At 48.5% G+C, this 27,383-nt stretch overlaps 1 protein-coding gene across 1 annotated transcript; it reads left to right on the forward strand.

Moving 5' to 3' along the window:
• The first annotated feature begins 4,671 nt into the window (after positions 1-4,671).
• LOC134983687 (oocyte zinc finger protein XlCOF29-like) lies at positions 4,672-25,118 on the forward strand. Its single transcript, XM_063949346.1, has 5 exons — positions 4,672-4,741; positions 9,113-9,261; positions 23,539-23,730; positions 24,647-24,764; positions 25,102-25,118. Exons 2-5 carry the CDS (start codon positions 9,184-9,186, stop codon positions 25,116-25,118), a joined length of 405 nt encoding a protein of 134 aa, XP_063805416.1. The 5' UTR covers positions 4,672-4,741; positions 9,113-9,183.
• Positions 25,119-27,383: the final 2,265 nt, after the last annotated feature.

The following is a 27,383-nucleotide window of genomic DNA, read 5'->3' on the forward strand; positions in this document are numbered from 1 at the left end:
AGTGATAAAATCTGAGATGGAATGGTATGCTCTTCCTCAGCCAGTGACCTGCTCAATTCCCTACCTGAACCCTCTGGCACTTTCTCTTCATTTGATCCCAAGTGAAGATGAAGTATCAACACTCTTTTCATCCTCCTACTCCACTACCTCTCCTCTTGATCCTATACCCTCACAGGTCAGTAAAACTTTGTCTTCTGTGCTTATCCCAACCTTAACTAAAATCTGTAATCTCTCTCTCTCTACTGGTATCTTTCCTTCTCTGTTTAAGCATGCAGTGATTACTCCCATTACTAAACAAACACAACTCTGACCCAAACACACTCTCTAACTACCGTCCATGTCTCAGCTACCATATCCCTCCAAGCTACTTGAGAGACTTGCCTACACTCGCCTCACACACTTTCTTAACTCCCACATTTTATTGGACCCACTTCAGTCAGGCTTTCATGCCCAACACTCCACAGAGATGGCACTGACCAAAGTAGTGAATGATCTGGTCACTGCTAGATCTAAAGGCCATTACACATTACTCATTCTTCTAGATCTCTCTGCTGCTTTTGACACTGTTGACCACTCTCTTCTCAAATACTACAATCTCTAGGTCTTCAGGACACGGCCCTCTCCTGGTTCTCATCCTACCTATCTAATGGCTCTTTCAGTGTTTACTTCTCTGATTCTACCTCTTCTTCTCTACCTCTACCAGTTGGAGTACAGCAAGGCTCAGTCTTAAGTCCTCTGCTGTTCTCAATCTATACCTCATCGCTGGGTGATCATATCATACAACCCATTAATAAACTAGCAATCTGGTGGACCATTATGCAACAGGTAGCATCTATCCTTGTGTATCTATGCCTATTTTCTCATAGATTGTAAGTTTGCGAGCAGGGCCGTCCTACCTCTATGTCTGTCTGTTTTTACCCAGTTTTGTTCTATTACTGCTGTTCTAATTGTAAAGCGCAACAGAATATGCTGCGCTATATAAGAAACTGCTAATAAATAATAAATACAACACAGGCAGCTCCCCCTGTATACTATGACAGCACAGAAAGCTACCCCTGTACATTATGACAACACATGCCGCTCCCCCTGTATACTATGATAGCAGAGGAAGTTACCCCTGTATATTATGACAACACAGGCCGCTCCCCCTGTATACTATGACAGCACAGAAAGCTATCCCTGTGTATTATGACAACACATGCCGCTCCCCCTGTATACTATGACAGCACAGGAAGCTACCCCTGTATATTATGACAACACAGGATGCTACCCCTGTATATTATGACAGCACAGGCCGCTCCCCTGTATACTATGACAGTACAGGATGCTACCCCTGTATATTATGACAACACATGCCGCTCCCCCTGTATACTATGACAGCACAGGAAGATACCCCTGTATATTATGACAACACAGGCCGCTGCCCCTGTATATTATGACAACACAGGCCACGCCTTCTGTATAGAAAGAAAATACATTCCGCTCACCCTATATAATAATAGTAACAAGACACCATAGGTCCCTCCACTTGTATATTATGTCAACACAGGCCGCTCCCCCTGTATACTATGACAGTACAGGATGCTACCCCTGTAATATGACAACACAGGCCACTCATTCTGTATAGAAAGACAATACATGTCGCTCGCCCTATAAAATAATAGTAACAAGACACCACAGGCCACTTCCCCTGTATAAAAGGGCAACACAGGCTGCTCCCCCTGTATAGTAGGATGTCATAATCCACTACCCCTGTATAGGAGGATGCCCCAGGTCGCTCCCCCTGTACAGTAGGACAACACATGCCACTCCCCTGTATTTTAATACAGCTCCACTGAATATTAATACAACATATGCCGCTCCACCTGTATAGTACAATGCCAGAGGACACAACACATGTAATGTCCCGTTTATAGAATAACAGTTCGGCGGGGTCTGCGCCACCTGTATCACGGTAATGGCGGGGACTGCGCCACCTGTATTACGGTTACGGCGGGGTCTGCTCCACCTGTATTAAGGTAACGGCTGGGTCTTGAGCCACCTGTATTACGGTAACGGCTGGGTCTTGCGCCACCTGTATTACAGTAACGGCTGGGTCTTGCGCCACCTGTATAACGGTAACAGTGGGGTCTTGCGCCACCTCTATTAAGGTAACGGCGGGGTCTGCGCCACCTATGTTACGGTAACGACGGGGTCTGCTCCACCTGTATTACGGTAACGGCGGGGTCTGCGCCACCTGTATTACGGTAACGGCGGAGTCTGTGCCATCTGTATTACAGTAACGGCGGGGTCTGCGCCACCTGTATTACGGTAACAGCGGGGTCTGCGCCACCTGTATTACGGTAACAGCGGGGTCTGCGCCACCTGTATTACGGTTACGGCTGGGTCTGCGCTACCTGTATTACGGTAACAGCGGGGTCTTGCGCCACCTCTATTACGGTGACGGCGGAGTCTGTGCCACCTCTATTACGGTAACGGCGGGGTCTGCGCCACCTATGTTACGGTAACGACGGGGTCTGCTCCACCTGTATTACGGTAACGGTGGGGTCTGCGCGACCTGTATTGCGGTAATGGCGGGGTCTGCGCCATCTGTATTACAGTAACGGCGGGGTCTGCGCCACCTGTATTACGGTAACGGTGGGGTCTGCGCCATCTGTATTACAGTAACGGCGGGGTCTGCTCCACCTGTATTACGGTAACGGTGGGGTCTTGCGCCACCTGTATTATGGTAACGGCGGGGTCTGCGCCACCTATGTTACGGTAACGACGGGGTCTGCTCCACCTGTATTACGGTAACGGCGGGGTCTGCGCCACCTGTATTACGGTAACGGCGGATTCTGTGCCATCTGTATTACAGTAACGGCGGGGTCTGCGCCACCTGTATTACGGTAACAGCGGGGTCTGCGCCACCTGTATTACGGTAACAGCGGGGTCTGCGCCACCTGTATTACGGTTACGGCTGGGTCTGCGCTACCTGTATTACGGTAACAGCGGGGTCTTGCGCCACCTCTATTACGGTGACGGCGGAGTCTGTGCCACCTCTATTACGGTAACGGCGGGGTCTGCGCCACCTATGTTACGGTAACGACGGGGTCTGCTCCACCTGTATTACGGTAACGGTGGGGTCTGCGCCACCTGTATTACGCTAATAGCGGGGTCTGCGCCATCTGTATTACAGTAACGGCGGGGTCTGCGCCACCTGTATTACGGTAACGGTGGGGTCTGCGCCATCTGTATTACAGTAACGGCGGGGTCTGCGCCACCTGTATTACGGTTACGGCTGGGTCTGCGCCACCTATGTTACGGTAACGACGGGGTCTGCTCCACCTGTATTACGGTAACGACGGGGTCTGCTCCACCTGTATTACGGTAACGGTGGGGTCTTGCGCCACCTGTATTATGGTAACGGCGGGGTCTGCGCCACCTATGTTACGGTAACGACGGGGTCTGCTCCACCTGTATTACGGTAACGGCGGGGTCTGCGCCACCTGTATTACGGTAACGGCGGGGTCTGCGCCACCTGTATTACGGTAACGACGGGGTCTGCACCACCTGTATTACGGTAACGCGAGGTCTGCGCCACCTGTATTACAGTAACGGCGGGGTCTGCGCCACCTGTATTAAGGTAACGGTGGGGTCTGCGCCACCTGTATTACAGTAATAGGACACTAGAGTGTCAGCCACCTGTACAGGGATAATGCAGCACCAGAGGCTGCTCCAGCTGCACTATAACAAGGCACCAGAGGCTGCTCCTCCTGTAGTACAGAACCTGACACCAGAGCTGCTCAGCCTATAGAATAATAATAATAAGGGCCCTCATTCCGAGTCGTTCGCTCGGTATTTTTCATCGCATCGCAGTGAAATTCCGCTTAGTGCGCATGCGCAATATTCGCACTGCGACTGCGCCAAGTATCTTTGCTATGAAGAAAGTATTTTTACTCACGGCTTTCTCATCGCTCCGGCGAACGTAATGTGATTGACAGGAAATGGGTGTTACTGGGCGGAAACACAGCGTTTTATGGGCGTGTGGCTGAAAACGCTACCGTTTCCGGAAAAAACGCAGGAGTGGCCGGAGAAACGGGGGAGTGGTTGGGCGAACGCTGGGTGTGTTTGTGACGTCAAACCAGGAACGACAAGCACTGAACTGATCGCACAGGCAGAGTAAGTCTGGAGCTACTCTAAAACTGCTAAGTAGTTTGTGCTCGCAATATTGCGAATACATCGGTCGCAATTTTAAGATGCTAAGATACACTCCCAGTAGGCGGCGGCTTAGCGTGTGTAACTCTGCTAAATTCGCCTTGCGACCGATCAACTCGGAATGAGGGCCAATATCATTACCTGCTGCCAGACACAGCAATGGCTGCTCTCTGCTCCTGCTGCCTTGTGGGAATGATAGAAGGAAGGCGGAGCTCAGACCAGGGGAATATGCCTTAGCCCACTTGATTCTAGCATCTACCAGGGGAATATGGCCGCCGCTCCTGACGTCACACGGCCAGGGAAACTATTGCTGCTGCCGGACTGGTCTACAAGAAAATGGCCGCCGGCCTCCTGCACTGAGGACATAAATGGTAATATTCATTACAGAGGGCGGGGGTATAGGAGGGGAGGAACCAGTCACTAGGAATCAGCTTGTGCCAATCACTCTTTACTTCCGGTCTGTGCGTTCCACCTTATTTCCGGACTGTGCGTTCCACATACAGGAAGTGTGTCTTACATACTTCGCAGTGTCTGTGGAGATCAGGTAATGGTGTCTTACTATACAGGGGGAGCAGCCTGTGGTGTCCTGTTATTATTATTATACAGGGGGAGCAGCCTGTGGTGTCTTGTTATTATTTATATACAGTGGGAGCAGCCTGTGGTGTACTGTTATTATTATTTTTATTATTATACAGGGGGAGCAGCCTGTGGTGTCCTGTTATTATTATTCTTATTATTATTATTATTATACAGGGGAAGCAGCCTGTGGTGTCCTGTATTTATTATTATTATTATTATTATTATTATTATACAGGGGAAGCAGCCTGTGGTGTCCTGTTACTATTATACAGGGTGAGCAACCTGTGGTGTCCTGTTGTTATTATTATTATTATTATTATTATTATTATTATTATTATTATTATTATTATTATTATGTCAGCTGCAGAGCATTACTACACCACTGGCAGTGTGTCAGCTGCAGAGCATTACTACACCACTGGCAGTGTGACAGCTGCAGAGCATTACTACACCACTGGCAGTGTGTCAGCTGCAGAGCATTACTACACCACTGGCAGTGTGACAGCTGCAGAGCATTACTACACCACTGGCAGTGTGACAGCTGCAGAGCATTACTACACCACTGGCAGTGTGACAGCTGCAGAGCATTACTACACCACTGGCAGTGTGACAGCTGCAGAGCATTACTACACCACTGGCAGTGTGACAGCTGCAGAGCATTACTACACCACTGGCAGTGTGACAGCTGCAGAGCATTACTACACCACTGGCAGTGTGACTGCTGCAGAGCATTACTACACCACTGGCAGTGTGACAGCTGCAGAGCATTACTACACCACTGGCAGTGTGTCAGCTGCAGAGCATTACTACACCACTGGCAGTGTGACAGCTGCAGAGCATTACTACACCACTGGCAGTGTGACATCTGCAGAGCATTACTACACCACTGGCAGTGTGACAGCTGCAGAGCATTACTACACCACTGGCAGTGTGACAGCTGCAGAGCATTACTACACCACTGGCAGTGTGACAGCTGCAGAGCATTACTACACCACTGGCAGTGTGACAGCTGCAGAGCATTACTACACCACTGGCAGTGTGACAGCTGCAGAGCATTACTACACCACTGGCAGTGTGACAGCTGCAGAGCATTACTACACCACTGGCAGTGTGACTGCTGCAGAGCATTACTACACCACTGGCAGTGTGACTGCTGCAGGCTGAGCCCCCTCATTGCCGTCCCCCCCAGCAGTCCCGTCACTATAATGGTGTAACATGTGAAATGCCCGCTAGGAGGGCGCCACACATATAACGACGGTCATCTGCTGTAGAGACACCGGATTGTATAATATAATGCCAGTATCAGAAGAGACTGATACATTTATTTATACTCATCATTTATATATCATACACCTCAGGGTAACACCCATTAGTATATGTTTTGGTCTATATTACTGTTTATATTGTTTTTATTTTCTTGTGTGTAATAAACAGTGTTTTCATTATTTTCTTGGTTGCATCAATTGGATAGAGCGCTTACCTGGTATTCCCCACATTTGTCTCTGTATGAGGAGGCCGGCTACCCCTCTCCAGGTGGCTGCTAATCCTAAGGTGTATTCCATCACAGACCTGCCCAGCGCCAACAAACCTTGTGTTTTCATGCTCTGTGCGCTGCCAACATCTGCACCCATGCAGCAAGTAGGGGAGGGCAGCATCTAGAAGCAGGCACAGAGATCGGCACTTACTCCTCCAGGGGGCTTCCTCGCTCATCCGGCTCAGGGGGCTCCCAGCAGCTCATCCTTCCTAGGCTGCAGAGGGTGTGGCTAGGAGGCAGGGGGCTGCGGGTCTAGCATGGCAGGAGCCTCTGGTATGGGAGGGCCGGGTTATAGCCTGCAGGCAGCTGGCACTGTACCCCGCTCGTGGCTGGTGCTGCTGACCCTGTCCGAGCCCCATCTCATGTTACTTCATGCGGCTTCTACCCTGTCTGTCTCCTGCCGCGTTTCCCCTGCCTGTCTCCTGCTGCCTTTCCCCTGTCTGTCTCCTGCCGCCTTCCCCCTGTCTGTCTCCAGCTGCCTTTCCCCTGCCTGTCTCTGGCTGCCTTCCCCCTGCCTGTCTCCTGCCGCCTTTCCCCTGCCTGTCTCCTGCCGCCTTTCCCCTGTCTGTTTCCGGCTGCCTTTCCCCTGCCTGTCTCCGGCTGCCTTTCCCCTGCTGTCTCCTACTGCCTTCCCCTGCCTGTCTCCTACCGCCTTTCCCCTGCCTGTCTCCTGCCGCCTTTCCCTGTCTGTCTCTGGCTGCCTGTCTCCGGCTGCCTGTCTCTGGCCGCCTTACCCCTGCCTGTCTTTGGCCGCCTTTCCCCTGTCTGTCTCCTGCCGCCTTTCCCCTGCCTGTCTCCTGCTGCGTTTCCCCTGCCTGTCTCCTGTCACCTTTCCCCTGCCTGTCTCCTGCCGCCTTTCCCCTGCCTGTCTCCTGCCGCCTTTCCAGTGCCTGTCTCCTGCCGCCTTTCCAGTGCCTGTCTCCTGCAGCCTTTCCCCTGCCTGTCTCCTGCCGCCTTTCCCCTGCCTGTCTCCTGCCTCTTTTCCCCTGCCTGTCTCCTGCCTCTTTTCCCCTGCCTGTCTCCTGCCTCTTTTCCCCTGTCTGTCTCCTGCCTCCTTTCCCCTTCCTGTCTCCTGCCTCCTTTCCCCTGCCTGTCTCCGGCCGCCTTTCCCCTGCCTGTCTCCGGCCGCCTTTCCCCTGCCTGTCTCCTGCCTCTTTCCCCCTGCCTGTCTCCTGCCTCTTTTCCCCTGCCTGTCTCCTGCCTCCTTTCCCCTGCCTCTTTTCCCCTGTCTGTATCCTGCCTCCTTTCCCCTGCCTGTCTCCTGCCTCCTTTCCCCTTCCTGTCTCCTGCCTCCTTTCCCCTGCCTGTCTCCTGCCTCCTTTCCCCTGCCTGTCTCCTGCCGCCTTTCCCCTGCCTGTCTCCGGCCGCCTTTCCCCTGCCTGTCTCCTGCCGCCTTTCCCCTCTCTGTTTCCTGCAGCCTTTATCCTCTCTGTCTCCTGTCGCCTTTCCCCTGCATGTCTCCTGCCACCACCTACCCTACAGCCTCATGCCAGTTTACTGCCACCCCCACCCTGCCACCCCCCTGCCTGTCTCCAGCCGCCTTCCCCCTGCCTGTCTCCTGCCTCTTTCCCCTGCCTGTCTCCTACTGCCTTCCCCCTGCCTAGCTCCTGCCGCCTTTCCCCTGCCTGTCTCCTGACGCCTTTCCCCTGCCTGTCTCCTGCCGCCTTTCCCCTGCCTGTCTCCTGACGCCTTTCCCCTGCCTGTCTCCTGCCGCCTTTCCCTGTCTGTCTCCTGCCACCCCTTATACTAACAGAACAAAATGTAAGTTGCTCAAATCAATTAGGAAGTACAATTCAGGTGCATGAAAGGGAGGGGGTAGTCTGGCTAGAAATACATTGGGGATAAACCCCTGGTGTCCCCCAGCACACCGAGCTGTACCTGTACCAAGACATGAAAGACTATATATATATATATAATAGAAATCCAGAGGTCTTAGTTACATACAGTTTGGGTCTGGGGTGCGGTTCCCCCTGGATTGGTGGGGCTGGGCTGCTCTGGGGTAGCACACTGCGAGATCTTATTTAGCACCCCCGTAACACATTTATTAATCCTTCTGGTCTTTTAATTACACTCTCACTAGTATATTAATTTTTGTATATAGATTTTGTTTTCCTTTTATTAACACATACTAACACTTTACCTTCTCGCGTTGTGCTGCCCTGGGGTAGCTGGCCTTTGCCGGTTTGTGGGGTTCTGCACCCTGGGCCCAGACCTAGAATTAGGGACCACCAGCATCAGAAGAGCCTTGTCGGGGCCTGGTGGCTTATCATACGTTTGCAAACTGTATGTAACTAAGACCTCTGGATTTCGATTATATGTATATATATATAGTATTTCATGTCTTGGTACAGGTACAGCTCGGTGTGCTGGGGGACACCAGGGGTTTATCCCCAATGTATTCCTTCCACCCCTTGCCTGTCTCCTGCCGCCATTCCCTTGCCTGTCTCCGGCCGCCATTCCCTTGCCTGTCTCCGGCCGCCATTCCCTTGCCTGTCTCCTGCCACCTTTCCACTGCCTTTCTTCTGCAACCTTTCCCCTGCCTGGCTTCTGCCGCTTTTCCAGGAGACCCTGTCCCTTCACAATGTACTGAACATCAGCTCATTGTGACTGCACCCACAGTAGTGCTACAATCTAGATCAGGCCCACTATGCAGTACAGCCTTATGGGGCTGGGTCACAGGAACCTCGGAGACACTGACCAGGACTCTATAGCTATGAGGGAATAGGAGACTTAATGGCCGCTCTATTCCACATTTACTATGTTACATGTGCAATATGTTTTATGTATTATGTTTATTCCAAGGAACTCCAGCTGTGAGGAACAGAGTCTTTATTACACATCACACGTTCTGTATTCTCTCTGATTCACCGAGGATGGACAAGGACAGGAGTCACAGGACTGAGAGGATAATAAATATCACCCTGGAGATCATCTACCTGCTGACTGGGGAGGTGAGTGGATCTGGGAGCGTCACAGTGACCTTATATCTATAGTAATAATACAGGGACATGACTGGGGAGGTGAGGGGAACTGGGAGCATCACTGTGACTACTTATATCTATAGTAATAATACAGGGACATGACTGGGGAGGTGAGGGGATCTGGAAGCGTCACAGTGAACTCATATCTATAGTAATAATACAGGGACATGACTGGGGAGGTGAGAGGATCTGGGAGTGTCACAGTGACATTACTTATATCTATAGTAATAATACAAGGACATGACTGGGGAGGTGAGAGGATCTGGGAGTGTCACAGTTACATCACTTATATCTATATTAATAATACAGGGACATGACTGGGGAGGTGAGAGGATCTGGGAGTGTCACAGTGACATCACTTATATCTATTGTAATAATACAGTGACATGACTGGGGAGGTGAGGGTATCTGGGAGTGTCACAGGGACATCACTTATATCTATAGTAATAATACAGGGACATGACTGGGGAGGTGAGAGGACCTGGGAACATCACTGTGACCTTATATCTATAGCAATAATACAGGGACATGACTGGGAAGGTGAGTGTATCTGGGAGCGTCGCAGTTACATCACTTATATCTATAGTAATAATACAGGGACATGACTAGGGAGGTGAGAGGATCTGGGAGCATCACTGTGACCTTATATTTCTAGTAATAATACCGGGACATGACTGTGTAGGTGAGAGGATCTGGGAGCATCACTGTGATATCACTTATATCTATATTAATAATACGTATATGACTGGAGAGGTGAGGGGATCTGGGAGTGTTACAGTGACATCACTAATATCTATAGCAATACAAGGACATGACTGGGGATGTGAGGGGATCTAGGAGAGGCACAGTGACGTCACTTATATATAGTAATAATACAGGGACATGACTGGGGAGGAGAGGGGATCTGGGAGCATCACAGAGACATCACTTATATCTATAGTAATAATGCAGGAACATGACTGGGGAGGTGAGGTGATCTGGGAGCGTCACAGTGACATCACATATCTATCGTACTAATACAGGGACATGAATGGGGAGGTGAAGGGATCTGGGAGTGTCACAGTAACATCACTTATATCTATAATAATAATACAGGGACCTGACTTGGGAGATGAGGGGATTTGGCAGCCTCACTGTGACATCACTTATATCTATAGTAATAATACAGGTATATTACTGGGGAGGTGAGGGAATCTGGGAGCATCACAGTGACATCACTTATATCTATAGCAATAATACAGGGACATGACTGGGGAGGTTAGGGGATCTGGAAGTGTCACAGTGACATCACATATATCTCTAGTAATAATACAGGGACATGACTGGGGAGGTGAGGGGATCTGGGAGCGTCACAGTGACATCACTAATATCTAGAGTCATAATAGAGGGACATGACATGGGAGGTCAGGGAATCTGGGAGCGTCACAGTGATCTAACTTATATCTATAGTAATAATACAGGGATGTGACTGGGGAAGTGATGGAATCTGGGAGCGTCACAGTAACCTAACTTATATCTATAATAATAAGGGGACATGACTGGGGAGGTGAGTGAATATGGAAGCGTCACTGTGATGTCACATATATCTATAGTAATAATTCAGGGACATGACTGGGGAGGTGAGGGGGATCTGGGAGCGTCACAGTGATATCACTTTTATCTATAGTAATAATTCAGGGACATGACTGGGGAGGTGAGGGTATCTGGGAGTGTCACAGTGACATCACTTATATCTATAGTAATAATACATGGACATGACTGGGGAGGTGAGGGGATCTGGGAGCATCACAGTGACTTCACTTATATCTATAATAACAGGATTTTAATACCTACCGGTAAATCCTTTTCTATAAGTCCATAGAGGATGTTGGGGACACCAAAAGAAACGTGGGATATAGACGGATCCGCAGGAGACATGGGCACTTTAAGACTTTTAAAGGGGCGTGACCTGGGTCCTCCCTCTATATCCCTCCCCAGACTCAGTTTGGAACTGTGCCCGGAGAAATGGACATTTTGAGGAAATTACTTAAAAAACAAGGTGAGCATCATACCAGCTCACGCCATAAACATGCCGAATAACATGGCATTCAACTGAACACATTTCAACGGACATGAACAAAATTCAGCAACAAGCTGAAGAAACCATAACACAGTATGTGTGTAACCAGAACTAAACTGCAGATACAGTATGCACTGGGACGGGCGCCCAACATCCTCTATAGACTTATAGAAAAGGATTTACCGGTAGGTATTAAAATCCCATTTTTTATTACGTCCTTGAGGATGTTGGGGACACCAAAAGAACCATGGGATCATACCAAAGCTCTATAACGGGCGGGAGAGTGCGGACAACTCTGCAGCACAGATTGACCAAACTTTAGGACTTCATCGGCCAAGGTATCAAACTTGTAAAACTTAGCAAACATGTTTGACCCCGACCAAGTAGCTGCTCGGCAAAGTTGTAATGCCGAGACACCCCGGGCAGCCACCCAGGACGAGCCCACCTTTCTAGTGGAATGGGCTTTTACCGATTTAGGTAACAACAAACTTGCCGTGGAATGAGCCTGCTGAATCGTGTGACATATCCAGCGGGCAATAGTCTGCTTGGAAGCAGGATACCCAAGTTTATTGGGAGCATATAGCACAGACAGAGACTCTGTTTTTCTAACTGGAGCTGTTCTGGCAACGTAAATTTTCAAAGCTCTTACGACATCCAGAGACTTTTCCTCAGCCAAAGTGCCAGTTGGTTAATATGAAAAGAGGAAACCACCTTTGGCAGAAATTGTTGCTGAGTTCTCAATTCTGCCAGTTTCGAAGAAGATGCTTCGCTTGTAGAAGGCCGTTGTAAATGGCCCTCAACTCCAGCACGTTTATGTGAAGAAGAGTTTCCTGACTTGACCATCTTCCTTGGAAGGTCACCCCTTGTGTGACTTCTCCCCAACCTCAGAGACTTGCATCCGTGGTCACTAGGATCCAGTCTTGGATCCCAAATCTGCGTCCTTCTAAGAGGTGAGAGCTGTGGAGCCAGCACAGGAGTGAGATCCTGGTGTTGGGGGATAGAACTCTCCTCCGGTGCATATGGAGGTGGGATCCAGACGATTTGTCTAACAGGTCCCACTGAAATACTCTGGCATGGAACCTCCCAAATTGGAGGGCCTCGTATGCCACCACCATTTTCCCTAGCAACCGAATGCATTGATGAATGGAGACTGTTGGTGGTTTCAGAATGAGTTTTACCAAACTCTGAATTTCCAGTGCTTTCTCCAGAGAGAGGAACACTCTCAGCTGGACCGTGTCCAGAAACATATCCAAAAATGACAACCGAGTTGTTGGAACTAATTGTGATTTCGGCAGGTTCAAGAGCCAGCCGTGCTGTTGTAGAAGCGACAGAGACAGTGTAATGTCCTGTACCAGTTTTTCCTTGGCCCTCGCCATTATCAGGAGATCGTCCAAGTACGGGATAATTGTAATCTTTTTCTGAGGAGAACCATAATTTCTACCATGACTTTTGTGAAAATCCTCGGAGCCGTGGACAGGCCAAATGGCAACGTTTGAAATTGGTAGTAAGTATCCTGGATTGCACACCTGAGATAACTCTGATGAGGGGGATACATGGGAACATGAAGGTAGGCATCCTTTATGTCCAACGACACCATGAATTCCCCCTCCTCCAGGCTGGAGAACACCGCTCGGAGAGACTCCATCTTGAATTTGAATTTCTTCAGGAAAAAATCTAGAGATTTTAGGTTGAAGATTGGTCGTACCGAGCCATACGGCTTTGGCACTACAAATAGGCTTGAATAAAAACCTTCCCCTTTTTGCTCCCGGGGGACCGGGATCACAACCTGATTTTGACATAACTTTTGTATTGCTCCACAGACTAGAGCTCTGTCTGGAAGCGAAACTGGTAAGGGTGATTTGAAAAAACGACGGGGGGGGGGGGGGGGGACGTCTTGAAATTCCAGTTTGTACCCTTGGGTCACAATTTGTAACACCCAAAGGTCCAGGTCCGAGCGAACCCAAACCTGACTGAAAAGCCTTAGACGTGTCCCCACCCGGCGTCATGCTGTTGATTTGGCGAAAGCCGAGGAGGACTTCTGTGAACTCGAGGAAGCGGGAGTTCTCTTGCCCCTTCCTCTACCTCTGGTAGCGAGGAAGAAGTTACCTCGGCCTTTTCTATATTTGTTGGGCCGAAAGCACTGCATTTGATAGTGTGGTTTCTTCTGTTGCGCAGGAGCATTAGGTAAATAAGTAGACTTACCTGCAGTGGCCGCTGATACTAAATCAGTAAGGCCATCACCAAACAGTTCCCCACCCTTAAAGGGAAGGGACTCCATGTTTGTCTTGGAATCCGCGTTAGCATTCCATTGATTAGTCCATAGCGCACGCCTAGCCGCAGTAGACATAGCATTAGCCTTAACCCCCAGGAGGCAGCATCTCTTGCAGCCTCTTTCAAGTACGCAGCCGCGTCCCTGATGTAACCAAGCGTCACTAGGATGCTATCTCTATCCAATGTATCCAAATCAGCAGATAAACTTTCAGCCCATTTTTCAATGGCGCTACTAACCCACGCTGACGCAATAAGCGGTCTAAGCTGCGTCCCCGTGGTAGTAAATATAGCTTTTAAAGTAGCCTCCTGCTTACGATCAGCCGGCTCCTTAAGAGTCGTCGACTGAGCTGCAGGGATCGCTACCTGTTTTGACAAGCGTGCTAGGGCTTTGTCTACTGTGGGTGGTGTTTCCCACTTATCCCTATCTGCTGCGGGAAAGGGGTACGCCACCTTGGTCCTATTAGGAATGAGAAATTTCTTATCAGGTGTATTCCAAATGCCATAAAAAAGGTCATTTAGTTCAAAACAAGGAGGAAAAGAAACCGAGCGTCTCTTTTCTTTGTAAATAAGGACCCTCGTTTCTGGTGTAAAGGGGTCCTCATCAATACGTAATATGTCTTTGACAGCCACAATCATATATTGAATACTTTAGCCAATTTAGGATCTAATCTAGAATCAGCATAATCGGCACCGGTATCAGAGTCAGTGTCGGTATCTGTGTCATCTAATTGGTCAACACTACGTTTCAGTGACCCTTGTAATAAAGCGTCATCTACTGATCTCTTCCAAATCTGCAGTTGAGAGTCAGATTCAGTAAACTTTTGATTTAACAGTGTAACATTAGCATTTAAAGCATTTAACCAATCAGCTGTCGGCGGTCCCGACAGGACCCCTAAAACATTTGGTGTCTCCAATAAATTATCCCCCTGAGAGGAAAATTCGGCCTCAGACATGTTGTCTCCCTAACAGCACCCAAAGAAAAGCCTGTGAGGGAACAAAAGGAAAGGAGCCAGCTCACACCACAGCGCCAAAGTGCAGTTCTGAAAACACCCTCAAGTGTCACAGAGCTGCAACGCTATATATCTGTATAGAAATAATCTGCCCCCCTCATTTTTATAGCCCCTGGTACTTGTCTGCTGTGAGGAAGGACCAGCGCTGCTGCTTGGAGGAGGAAATGGTGTCGAGTGAGCCTGGAGGAAGAAGCCCCGCCCCCAACATGGCGCGCTTCTTCCCGCTTATTTTTACATGTTCATCCTGGAGGGGGTTTGCGGGCAGTGCCAGGGCACTGTACAAATTTGCCAGCCTTATTTATGAGGTATTTCTCTTACGTCCTAGAGGATGCTGGGGACTCCGTAAGGACCATGGGGATAGACGGGCTCCGCAGAAGACATGGGCACTTTAAGAAAGACTTTAGGTATGGGTGTGCACTGGCTCCTCTGTGCCCCTCCTCCAGACCCCAGTTTGATACTGTGCCCAGAGGAGACTGGGTGCATTACAGGGGAGCTCTCCTGAGCTTCCTGTGAGAAAGTATATTTGTTAGGTTTTTTATTTTCAGGGAGCTCTGCTGGCAACAGACTCCCTGCATCGAGGGACTGAGGAGAGAGAAACAGACCTACTTCTGTGAGTTTCAAGGCTTTGTTTCTTAGGCTACTGGACACCATTAGCTCCAGAGGGAGTCGGAACACAGGTCTCACCCTGGAGTTCGTCCCGGAGCCGCGCCTCCGTCCTCCTCACAGAGTCGGAAGATAGAAGCCGGGTGAGCATGAGAAGAAGACTTCAGAGGCGGCAGAAGACTTCAGATCTTCACTGAGGTAACGCACAGCAGTAAAGCTATGCGCCATTGCTCCCACACACCTCACACACGGCAGTCACTGTAAGGGTGCAGGGAGCAGGGGGTGGCGCTCTGGGCAGCAATATAACCTCATTTTCTGGCAAAAGTAGACATATACAGCTAGGCACTGTATATATAAAGAGCCCCCGCCAGTTTTTTATATATTTTAGCGGGACAGAATCCTGCCGCTGAAGGGGCGGGGCTTCTTCCTCAGCACTCACCAGCGCCATTTTCTCCACAGCACAGCGCTGAGAGGAAGCTCCCCGGACTCTCCCCTGCTTATCCACAGTGAAAGAGGGTTTTAAAGAAGGGGGGGGGCACATAATTTGGCGCAAAAATAAATTTAGAGCGCTATCTGGGTAAACATATTGTGTGTTTTTCCCTGGGTCATTAGCGCTGGGTGTGTGCTGGCATACTCTCTCTCTGTCTCTCCAAAGGGCCTTGTGGGGGAACTGTCTTCAGATAAAAGGATTCCCTGAATGTGTGGTGTCTCGGTACGCGTGTGTCGGCATGTCTGAGGTAGAAGGCTCTTATAGGGAGGAGGTGGAGTAAATGACTGTGGTGTCTCCGTCGGCAACGCCGACACCTGACTGGTTGGATATGTGGAATGTTTTAGTGCTAATGTAAATTTATTGCACGGAGTCTTGGGAATGTACAGGCGTCAAACCCTGCCTTTCCCCTATGTCACAGGGACCTCCGGGGGCTCAAAAGCGCCCACTATCCAAAATAGTAGACACTGATGCCGACACGGATTCTGACTCTAGTGTCGACTAAGATGATGCAAAGTTACAGCCACAATTGGCAAATAGTATGCAATATGGACTTTCCAATGGGACCTACTGGACAAGTGGTCCGGGTCACATCTAAAAATTTATCAGTTGATCACTCTGTCCCCCAGAGCCAGGGTATCTCTCCTGTGGAGGCAACAGAGTGCTCACCTTCTAGAAGGCCGCAGGTTCGGCATTCAGGACTGGATCCTGATGACCACGGACGCGAGCCTCCGAGGTTGGGGAACAGTCACACAGGGAAGAAACTTCCAAGGTCTTTGGTCAAGTCAAGAGACTTGTCTTCACATCAATATCCTGGAACTGAGGGCCATATACAATGCCCTACATCAAACGAAGACCTTACTTCGCGAGCAACCAGTTCTGATCCAGTCAGATAACATCATTGCAGTGGCTCATGTAAACCGTCAAGGCGGCACAAGGAGCAGAGTGGCAATGGCGGAAGCCACCAGGATCTGTGCGGAAAATCATGTAAGCGCACTGTCGGCAGTGTTCATTCCGAGAGTGGACAACTGGGAAGCAGACTTCCTGAGCAGAAACGACCTGCATCCAGGAGAGTGGGAACTTCATCAGGAAGTCTTCGTACAGATTGCAGGTCAGGGGGGGACTGCCCCAGATAGACATGATGACATCCCACCTCAACAAAAAGCTACAGAGGTATTGCGCCAGATCAAAAGACCCTCAGGCAGTAGCTGTAGACGCCCTAGTGACACCGTGGGTGTTCCAGTCGGTCTATGTGTTTCCTTCTCTTCCTCTCTTACCCAAGGGTTGAGAATAATAAGGAAAAAAGGGGAGTACAGACAATTCTCATTGTACCAGATTGGCCGCGAAGGGCCTGGTATCCGGATCTGCAGAAGATACTCACAGAAGATCCGTGGCCTCTTCTTCTAAGGCAGGACCTGTTACAACAGGGGCCCTGTCTGTTCCAAGACTTACCACGGCTGCGTTTGACGGCATGGCGGTTGAACGCCGGATCCTAGCGGAAAAAGGTATTCCGGATGAGGTCACTCCTCAGCTAGGAAGGACGTGACAGCTAAACATTATCACCGTATATGGCGAAAGTATGTTTCTTGGTGTGAGGCTGGGAATGCTCCTACGGAAGAATTCTATCTGGGCCGTTTCCTTCACTTCTTACAAACTGGAGTGAATTTGGGCCTAAAAGTAGGCTCCATTAAGGTTCAGATTTCGGCCTTATCCATTTTCTTTCAGAAAGAATTCACTTCTCTCCCAGAAGTACAGACTTTTGTGAACCACTTCAAACGGTGGAGTTGAAATATCTCACTTAGAAAGTGGTCATGTTGTTAGCCTTGGCTTCGGCTAGGCGAGTGTCAGAATTGGCGGCTTTGTCTCATAAAAGCCCCTATCTGGTTTTCCATATGGATAGAGCGGAATTGCGGACCCGTCCTCAATTTTTACCTATCTTTTCATATGAACCAACTTATTGTGGTGCCTGTGGCTACACGTGACTTGGAGGATTCCGAGTCCCTTGATGTGGCCATAACGGCTAGAGTCAGAAAAACAGAAGCACTGTGTCCTGTATGCAGCCAACAAGGTTGGCGCTCCTGCTTCAAAGCAGACTATTGCTCGCTGGATCTGTAACACGATTCAGCAGGCTCATTCTACGGCTGGATTGCCGTTACCGAAATCGGTCAAGGCCCATTCCACGAGGAAGGTGGGCCCTTCTTGGGCGGCTGCCTGAGGGGTCTCGGCATTACAGCTGTGCCGAGCTGCTACTTGGTCGGGTTTAAACACCTTTGCAAAATTCTATAAGTTTAATACCATGGCTGAGGAGGACCTCCTGTTTGCTCAATCGGTGCTGCAGAGTCATCCGCACTCTCCCGCCCGTTTGGGAGCTTTGGTATAATCCCCATGGTCCTTACGGAGTCCCCAGCATCCTCTAGGACGTAAGAGATAATAAGATTTTAAACCTACCGGTAAATCTTTTTCTCGTAGTCCATAGAGGATGCTGGGCGCCCGTACCAAGTGTGGACTACTTCTGCAAGACTTGTATATAGTTTTGCTTACTAAAGGGTTATGTTATAGTTTAATCGGTCTCGGACTGATGCTACGTTGTTTTCATACTGTTAACTGGTTAGTATATACACAAGTTATACGGTGTGATTGGTGTGGCTGGTATGAATCTTGCCCTTAGATTAACAAAAATCCTTTCCTCGTACTGTCCGTGGCACAGTTTCTCTAACCTAAAGTCTTTCTTAAAGTGCCCATGTCTCCTGCGGAGCCCGTCTATCCCCATGGTCCTTACGGAGTCCCCAGCATCCCCTACAGACTGCAAGAAAAAGATTTACTGGTAGGTTTAAAATCGTATTTTTTTACCTCCCCAGGGCACCCCCCCCCCCCCAGCGGTGTGTACAGTCCAGGAGCCTGGCGCGCACTGAGCAAATCATGCTGCGCGATACCTCTATATGCCGTCTTTGTTGAAGAGAAGATGTCTTTTCCTCACATACTCACCTGTCTTCTGACTTCTGGCTTGAAGAGGGGGGACGGCAAGCTCTGGGAGGGAGCATCCAGGAGAGCCTGGCTTTCATCTCCCCTCAGTAGCTGAAGGCATCCTGTCAGCAGCAGCAGAGCCCTGAAACTCATTAGAAGTGGGTCTAGACTGCTCTCGCCTTTTTCCCACGAAGCAGGGAGTCTGTAGCCAGCAGATCTCCCCAAAATAAAAAACCTAACATTAAGTCTTTTCAGAGAAACTCTAAGAGCTCCCCCGAGTGCCTCCATCTCGCAGGGCACATTTTCTAAACTGAGTCTGGGGAGGGATATAGAGGGAGGAGCCAGGTCGCGCCCCTTTGAAAGTCTTAAAGTGCCCATATTTCCTGCGGATCCGTCTATATCCCATGGTTCTTTTGGTGTCCCCAACATCCTCAAGGACGTAATAGAAAATAAGAATAATAAGAATAATAATACAGGGACATGACTGGGGAGGTGAGTGGATCTGGGTGTGTCACACTGACATCACTTATATCTGTAGTAATAATACAGGCACATGAATAGGGAGGTGAGGGAATCTGGGAATGTCACAATGATGTCACATATAGCTATAGAAATACACAGGGACATAACTGGGGAGGTAAGGGGATCTGGGAGTGTCACAGTAACATCACATATCTATAGTAATAACACAGCGACCTGACTGGGGAGGTGAGGGGATCTGGGAGCCTCACTGTGACATCACTTATATCTATAGTAATATAACAGGTATATTACTGGGGAGGGGAGGTAATCTGACAGCATCACAGTGACATCACTTATATCTATAGTAATAATACAGGGACATGGCTGGGGAGGTGAGGGGATCTGGGAGTGTCACAGTGACATCACATATATCTATAGTAATAATACAGGGACGTGACTGGGGAGGTGATGGAATCTGGGCGCGTCATAGTAACAACTTATATCTATAGTAATAATACAGAAACATGACTGGAGAGGTGAGGGGATATGGAAGCGTCACTGTGATGTCAAATATGTCTATAGTGATGATACAGGGACATGACTGGGGAGGTGAGGGGATCTGGAAGCGTCACTGTGATGTAACTTATATCTATAGTAATAATACAGTGACATTACTGGGGAGGTGAGGGGATCTGGGAGCGTCACTTTGACATAGCATATTTATAGTAATAATTCAGGGACGTGACTAGTGAGGTGAGGGGATCTGGGAGAATCACAGTGATGTCACTTTTATCTATAGTAATAATTCAGGCACATGACTGGGGAGGGTATCTGGGAGTGTCACAGTGACATCACTTATATCTAAAGTAATAATACAGGGACATGACTGGGAAGGTGAGGCGATCTGGGAGCGTCACCGTGACATCACATCTATCGTACTAATACAGGGACATGACTGGGGAGGTGAGGGGTTCTGGGAGCACTACAGTGACATCACTTTTATATATAGTAATTATACTGGGACATGACTGGGGTGGTGGGATCTGGGAGCGTCACAGTGACATCACTAATATCTGTAATCATAATAGAGGGACGTGACTTGGGAGGTGAGGGAATCTGGGAGCGTCACAGTGACCTAACTTTTATCTATAGTAATAATACAGGGACATTAATGGGGAGGTGAGGGAATATGGTAGTGTAACTGTAACATCACTTATTTTTAGTAATAATACAGGGACATGATTGGGGAGGTGAGGGGATCTGGGAGTGTAACAGTGACTCACATCTATAGTAATAATACAGGGACATGACTGGGGAGTTGAGGGGATCTGGGATTGTCACTGTGACATCACTTATATCTATTGTAATAATACGAGAACGTGACTGGGGAGGTGAGGGGATCTGGGAGCGTCACTGTGAAGTCACATATCTATAGTAATAATACAGGGACATGACTGGGGAGGTGAGAGGATCTTGGAGAGGGGCAATGATGTCACATATCTATAGTAATAATACAAGGACATGACTGGGGAGGTAAGGTGATCTGGGAGTGGCACAGTGATGTCACTTATATCTATTGTAATAATACAGAGACGACTGGGGAGGTGAGGGGATCTGGAAGGGTCACTGTGAAGTCACATATCTATAGTAATAATACTAGGACATGACTGGGGAGGTGAGGAGATCTGGGAGCGTCACAATGACCTCACTTATATTTGTAGCAATAATGCAGAGATGTGACTGGGTGGGGTGAGGGGATCTGGAAGTGTCACAGTAATGTCACTTTTATCTATAGTAATAATACAGGGATATGACTGGGGAGGTGAGGGAATCTGTGAGTGTCACAGTGACATCACTTATATCTATAGTAATAATTCAGAAACGTGACTGGGGAGGTGAGGGGATCTGGGAGTGTCACAGTGACATCACTTATATCTATAGTAGTAATACAGGGTCATGACTGGAGAGGTGAGGGGATCTGGGAGCTATACAGTGACATTACTTTTATCTATAGTAGTAATACAGGGACATGACTGAGAAGGTGAGGGGATCCGAGAGCATTACAGTGACGTCACTAATATCTATAGTCATAATAAAGGGACATGACTGGGGAGGTGAAGGGATTTTGGAGCTTCATAGTGACGTCACTCATATCTATAGAAATAATACAGGGACATGACTGGGGAGGTGAGATGATTTAGAAGCGTCACTGTGAAGTCACTTATAGCTATAGTAATAATACAGGGACATTAATGGGGAGGTGAGGGAATATGGTAGCGTAACTGTAACAACACTTGTTTTTAGTAATAGTACAGGGACATGACTGGGGAGGGTGAGGGGATCTGGGAGTGTCACAGTGACATCACTTATATCTATAGTAATAATACAGGGACATGACTGGGGAGGTGAGGGGATCTGGGAGGGTCACTGTGACTCACATCTATAGTAATAATACAGGGACATGACTGGGGAGTTGAGGGGATCTGGGATTGTCACTGTGACATCACTTATATCTGTCACAACTGAGGGCCTGAGCTGACGGGAGGCAGCCTCAGTTGTAGGGGCTGAGATGTACCGGAACCTGGGAGGTTGTATCAGACCCCTGGACATGTAAGTAACATGAATAATAACTGCCCGAAGGCGTGACCACGACAACTTGGATAAAAGTCAATGATGTTTATTATGACAACTCCGCAACACAGCAGCAGTAAAAGAAAATGTAAAAGTCAGCAAAGAATAAATACAGTTCCTGAGTACTACAGGATGGCAGGAGCCACAGGGCACTGGTAGTGTGAGATAGTTCTTATGATCTTCTAGATGGAAAGTCCTTACCAGGCCCGACTGTAGCAATGGAGATAACCCAGGATTGTGCCAGCTGGTGTTCCAGGAAAAGCTGGGTTGCTGAAGGTAAAACAGCTGCTGTGGATACTGGCTGGAACCAGACTGTTGTTAGCACGGAGTGGATACTGGCTGGAACCAGTTAAATAATAAATGAACTTGGGAGCGATGAAATATGAACTGAAATGTAGAACTTGAGAGCGGAGAAATAATAATACCGGTGGAGAGTGGTAAAGTGTAGAAAGGACACCGGCCCTTTAAGGGAAGCTGTACTCTGCTGGAAGCTGAGCTGGAAGCAGGTAATGTTGTAGCTGGAAACAGATGAATCCACAATGGATTGGAGAGTCAGGCTACACCGCAGGTGGAATGCTGGTGCGGGTCTCTATGGTGGAAGTCTTGAGACAGGAGCTGGAACCTGGAAGACAATCACAGGAGAGAGACAAACAGGAACTAGGTTTGACAACCAAAGCACTGACGTCTTCCTTGCTCAGGCACAGCTTACTTATACCTGCAGCAAGGAAGGGGTTGGCTAGGCAATTATGCAAATCAACAATACAGACAGCAGATTGGTGGAAATGATCAGATGACAGAATCCAAGATGGCTGCGCCCATGCAGACACTTGGAGGGAAGTTTGGTTTGTAATCCATGTGGTCTGGGAAACAGTAATGGCGGCGCCGGCCACCGGAGACAGGAGACGCCAGGCTGATAGATGCACATTTAACCACGCGGGCACAGCGGAGGCCGCGGCTGATGAAAACACCACTCTGACACTCTGCATGTGGAAACTCAGGAACAGCGGAATCCGGTCCTGGAACGCTGAGCCCGCCTTAGGAGGCATCTGAAGGGTAAGTAATGGCGTCCAGATACCCGGATCGTGACAATATCTGTTGTAATAATACGAGAACATGACTGGGGAGGTGAGGGGATCTGGGAGCGTCACTGTGAAGTCACAGATCTATAGTAATAATGCAGGGTCATGACTGGGGAGGTAAGGGGATCTGGTAGAGGCGCAATGATGTCACATATCTATAGTAATAATACAAGGACATGACTGGGGAGGTAAGGTGATCTAGGAGCGTCACAGTGACGTCACTGACATCTATAGTAATAATACAGAGACGTGACTGGGGAGGTGAGGGGATCTGGGAGCGTCACAGTAATGTCACTTTTATCTATAGTAATAATACAGGGATATGACTGGGGAGGTGAGGGAATCTGTGAGGTCACAGTGACATCACTTATATCAATAGTATTAATACAGGGACATGACTGGGGAGCTGAGGGAATCTGGGAGCGTCAATGTGACATCACATATCTATAGTAGTAATACAGGGACATGACTGAGAAGGTTAGAGGATCCGAGAGCATTACAGTGACGTCACTAATATCTATAGTCATAATACAGGGACATGACTGGGGAGGTGAGATGATTTAGAAGCGTCACTGTGAAGTCACTTATAGCTATAGTAATAACAAAAGGACATGACTGGGGAGGTGAGGGGGGGGTCTTGGAGTGTATATATTGATATTTGATGTCTCCTCCATTACTCAGGATTACACAGTAGTGAAGAAGACATCCAATGAGTGTGAGATACTCAACAGCCATCCCCGTGTGTCAGGAGGACTGAGTAGAACCCAGAGCCCCATCCCAGTGCCTCCACCTGACTCACTAATACATGAGAGACCCAATGACCAAAAGATCCTGGAGCTAACCAACAAGATCATTCAGCTGCTGACTGGAGAGGTGACTGCTGGGAATGGGACATTATACAGTAACACCGGGGGACGTGTCTGGGTGATGACTGGAGAGGTGACTGCTGGGAATGGGGCATTATACAGTAACACCAGGGGACATGTCTGGTTGATGACTGGAGTGGTGACTGCTGGGAGTGGGACATTATACAGTAACACAAGGGGATGTGTCTGGGTGATGACTGGAGAGGTGACTGCTGGGAATGGGGCATTGTACAGTAACACCAGGGGATGTGTCTGGGTGATGACTGGAGAGGTGACTGCTGGGAATGGGACATTATACAGTAACACCGGGGGATGTGTCTGGGTGATGACTGGAGAGGTGACTGCTGGGAATGGGGCATTATACAGTAACACCAGGGGACGTGTCTGGGTGATGACTGGAGAGGTGACTGCTGGGAATGGGGCATTATACAGTAACACCGGGGGAGATGTCTGGGTGATGACAGGAGAGATGACTGCTGGGAATGGGATATTATACAGTAACACCAGGGGATGTGTCTGGGTGATGACTGGAGAGGTGACTGCTGATGATGGGGCATTATACAGTAACACCAGAGGACGTGTCTGGGTGATGACTGGAGAAGTGACTGCTGGGAATGGGACATTATACAGTAACACCAGGGGACGTGTCTGGGTGATGACTGGAGAGGTGGCTGCTGGGAATGGGACATTATACAGTAACACCAGGGGACGTATCTGGGTGATGACTGGAGAGGTGACTGCTGGGAATGAGGCATTATACAGTAACACCAGGGGATGTGTCTGGGTGATAACTGGAGAGGTGACTGCTGGGAATGGGGCATTATACAGTAACACCAGGGGATGTGTCTGGGTGATGACTGTATCACTGTGTGTGTCAGGTTCCTTTAAGGTGTCAGGATATCACTGTCTATGTCTCCATGCAGGAGGGGGAGTATATAGAGGAACACAGGGGTCTGTACAAGGACGTGATGATGGAGAATCACCGGCCCCTTACATCTCTGGATAAGAGGAGACTGTCATGTATTGTACAGGGGAGAGCAGGTATGGGGGCCCCTATATACACACATCACCTAATAATCACATATATACACTGTACTCAGTCACTGTGTGTCTCCTACAGATGGGCCCAGTAACAGAGATACCCCAGAGAGATGTCCCCGTCCTCTGTATTCCCAGGATTGTACAGAGGAGAATCACAGGATCCCACAGGAGGATCAGGTAGGTGGGATTTAGGGTCTCACCAATATACTAAAGTGACTGTCACTATATGATCTGTAGAAAAGCTGTGTGTGTATTATGCACTGATATTATACTGTTCCACCTCATTTTAATCTGACTGTATGCAAATGTTATTATAGTGTTTTTGTTTGTTTTTTAGGTAGAACGTCTGTCTGATATTAAAACAGAAGATACAGGGGGAGAAGAAGAGACGTATGTGACTGATATAAAGGCAGAAGATATAGAGGGAGAAGAAGAGACGTATGTGACTGATATAAAGGCAGAAGATATAGAGGGAGAAGAAGAGACGTATGTGACTGATATAAAGGCAGAAGATATAGAGGGAGGAGAAGAGACGTATGTGACTGATATAAAGGCAGAAGATATAGAGGGAGAAGAAGAGACGTATGTGACTGATATAAAGGCAGAAGATATAGAGGGAGATGTCCCCGTCCTCTGTATTCCCAGGATTGTACAGAGGAGAATCACAGGACCCCACAGGAGGGTCAGGTAGGTGGGCTCTAGGGTCTCCCCAATAAACCAAAGTGACTGTCACTATATTTGTGTAGAGGAGCTGTGTGTCATTATATTTGTCTTGTTTACATAGGGTGAAGCCCAATTAAATAATATTAAAATCAAAGATACAGAGGGAGAAGAAGAGACGTATGTGACTGATAAGAAAGCAGAAGATATAGAGGGAGAAGAAGAGACGTATGTGACTGATATAGAGGCAGAAGATATAGATATAGAAGGAGAAGAGACGTACGTGACTGATATGAAGGCAGAAGAAGAGACGTATGTGACTGATATGAACGCAGAAGATATAGAGGGAGAAGAAGAGACGTATGTGACTGATATAAAGGCAGAAGCTATAGAGGGAGAAGAAGAGATGTATGTGACTGATATAAAGGCAGAAGATATAGAGGGAGAAGAAGAGACGTATGTGAATGATATAAAGGCAGAAGATATAGAGGGAGAAGAAGAGCCGTATGTGAGAGGTGATCAGCAGTGTAAGGAGGAGGAGATCCCTACAGATATCAGCACAGGTGAGTAATAAATACTTATTACAGAAAAGAGTCACATATTCTCCTTCCTCAGTCACTACAGCAATCTCTTATCCTACAGCCTCCTCTGTCAGTACAAACTAATGAGGAATTTGTTTTTTCCCAGTATGGAGTCAGGAGCCATCACCTCTATTATACTCCTGCGTGTGTTACTGTGTGTTACCAGCCCAAAGATCTGACCTGTGTCTTCCCCACACTCTCTGGGGTATATTGTACATCAGTAGCCATCAGCCCCTATTATACTCTCCGCCTCACATCATGTCTGTGTGTTACCAGCCCAAAGATCTGACCAGTTTCCTCCCCACACTCTATGGCAGGCATTCCCAACCACGGTCCTCAAGGCACACCAACAGTGCAGGTTTTAGTGATATCCAGGCTTCAGTACAGATGGTTAAATCAAAATAACTGAGGTACTAATTAAGTCACCTGTGTTCAAACCTGGATATCACTAAAACCAGGACTGTTAGTGTGCCTATAGGACCGATGTTGGGAAACACTGCTCTATGGTGTATCTCATACATCAGAAGACTTCAGACCCTATTATACTCCAACTCTCCCCTTCACATCATGTTACTGTGTTACCAGCCCAGAAATCTGACCAGTCTCCTCCCCACACTCTCTGGTGTATCTCATACATCAGGAGCCTTCAACCCCTATTATACTCCTGTTCTCCCCTTCACATCATGTCACTGTGTTACCAGCCCAGAGATCTGACCAGTCTCCTCCCCACACTCTCTGGTGTATCTCATACATCAGGAGCCATCAGCCCCTATTATACTCCTGCTCTCACGTTCACATCATGTCACTGTGTGTTACCAGCCCAGAGATCTGACCAGTCTTCTCCCCACACTCTGGTGTATCTCATACATCAGGAGACATCAGCCCCTATTATACTCCTGCTCTCCCCTCACATCATGTCACTGTGTGTTACCAGCCCAGAGATCTGACCAGTCTCCTCCCCACACTCTCTGGTGTATCTCATACATCAGGAGACATCAACCCCTATTATACTCCTGCTCTCCCTCTCTCATCATGTCACTGTGTGTTACCTGCCCAGAGAACTGACCAGTCTCCTCCCCACACTCTCTGGTGTATCTCATACATCAGGAGCCATCAGCCCCTATTATACTCCTGCTCTCTCCCTCACATCATGTCACTGTGTTACCAGCCCAGAGACCTGACCAGTCTCCTCCCCCACACTCTCTGGTGTATCTCATACATCAGGAGCCATCAGCCCCTATTATACTCCTGCTCTCTCCCTCACATCATGTCACTGTGTGTTACCAGCCCAGATATCTGATCAGTCTCCTCCCTACACTCTCTGGTATATCTCATACATCAGGAGCCATCAGCCCATATTAATCCCATGGTCTTCTTA

Source organism: Pseudophryne corroboree, assembly GCF_028390025.1.
Source record: "Pseudophryne corroboree isolate aPseCor3 chromosome 3 unlocalized genomic scaffold, aPseCor3.hap2 SUPER_3_unloc_21, whole genome shotgun sequence".
NCBI lineage: Eukaryota > Metazoa > Chordata > Amphibia > Anura > Myobatrachidae > Pseudophryne > Pseudophryne corroboree.

Bases quoted from the DNA above. Each gene is read 5' to 3' on its own strand.
- LOC134983687 (XM_063949346.1), top strand. From the start codon at position 9,184: ATGGACAAGGACAGGAGTCACAGGACTGAGAGGATAATAAATATCACC. The intron at 9,262-23,538 runs GTGAGTGGATCT...TCCATTACTCAG, and splicing joins TCTACCTGCTGACTGGGGAG to GATTACACAGTAGTGAAGAA. The intron at 23,731-24,646 runs GTGACTGCTGGG...GTCTCCATGCAG, and splicing joins TTCAGCTGCTGACTGGAGAG to GAGGGGGAGTATATAGAGGA.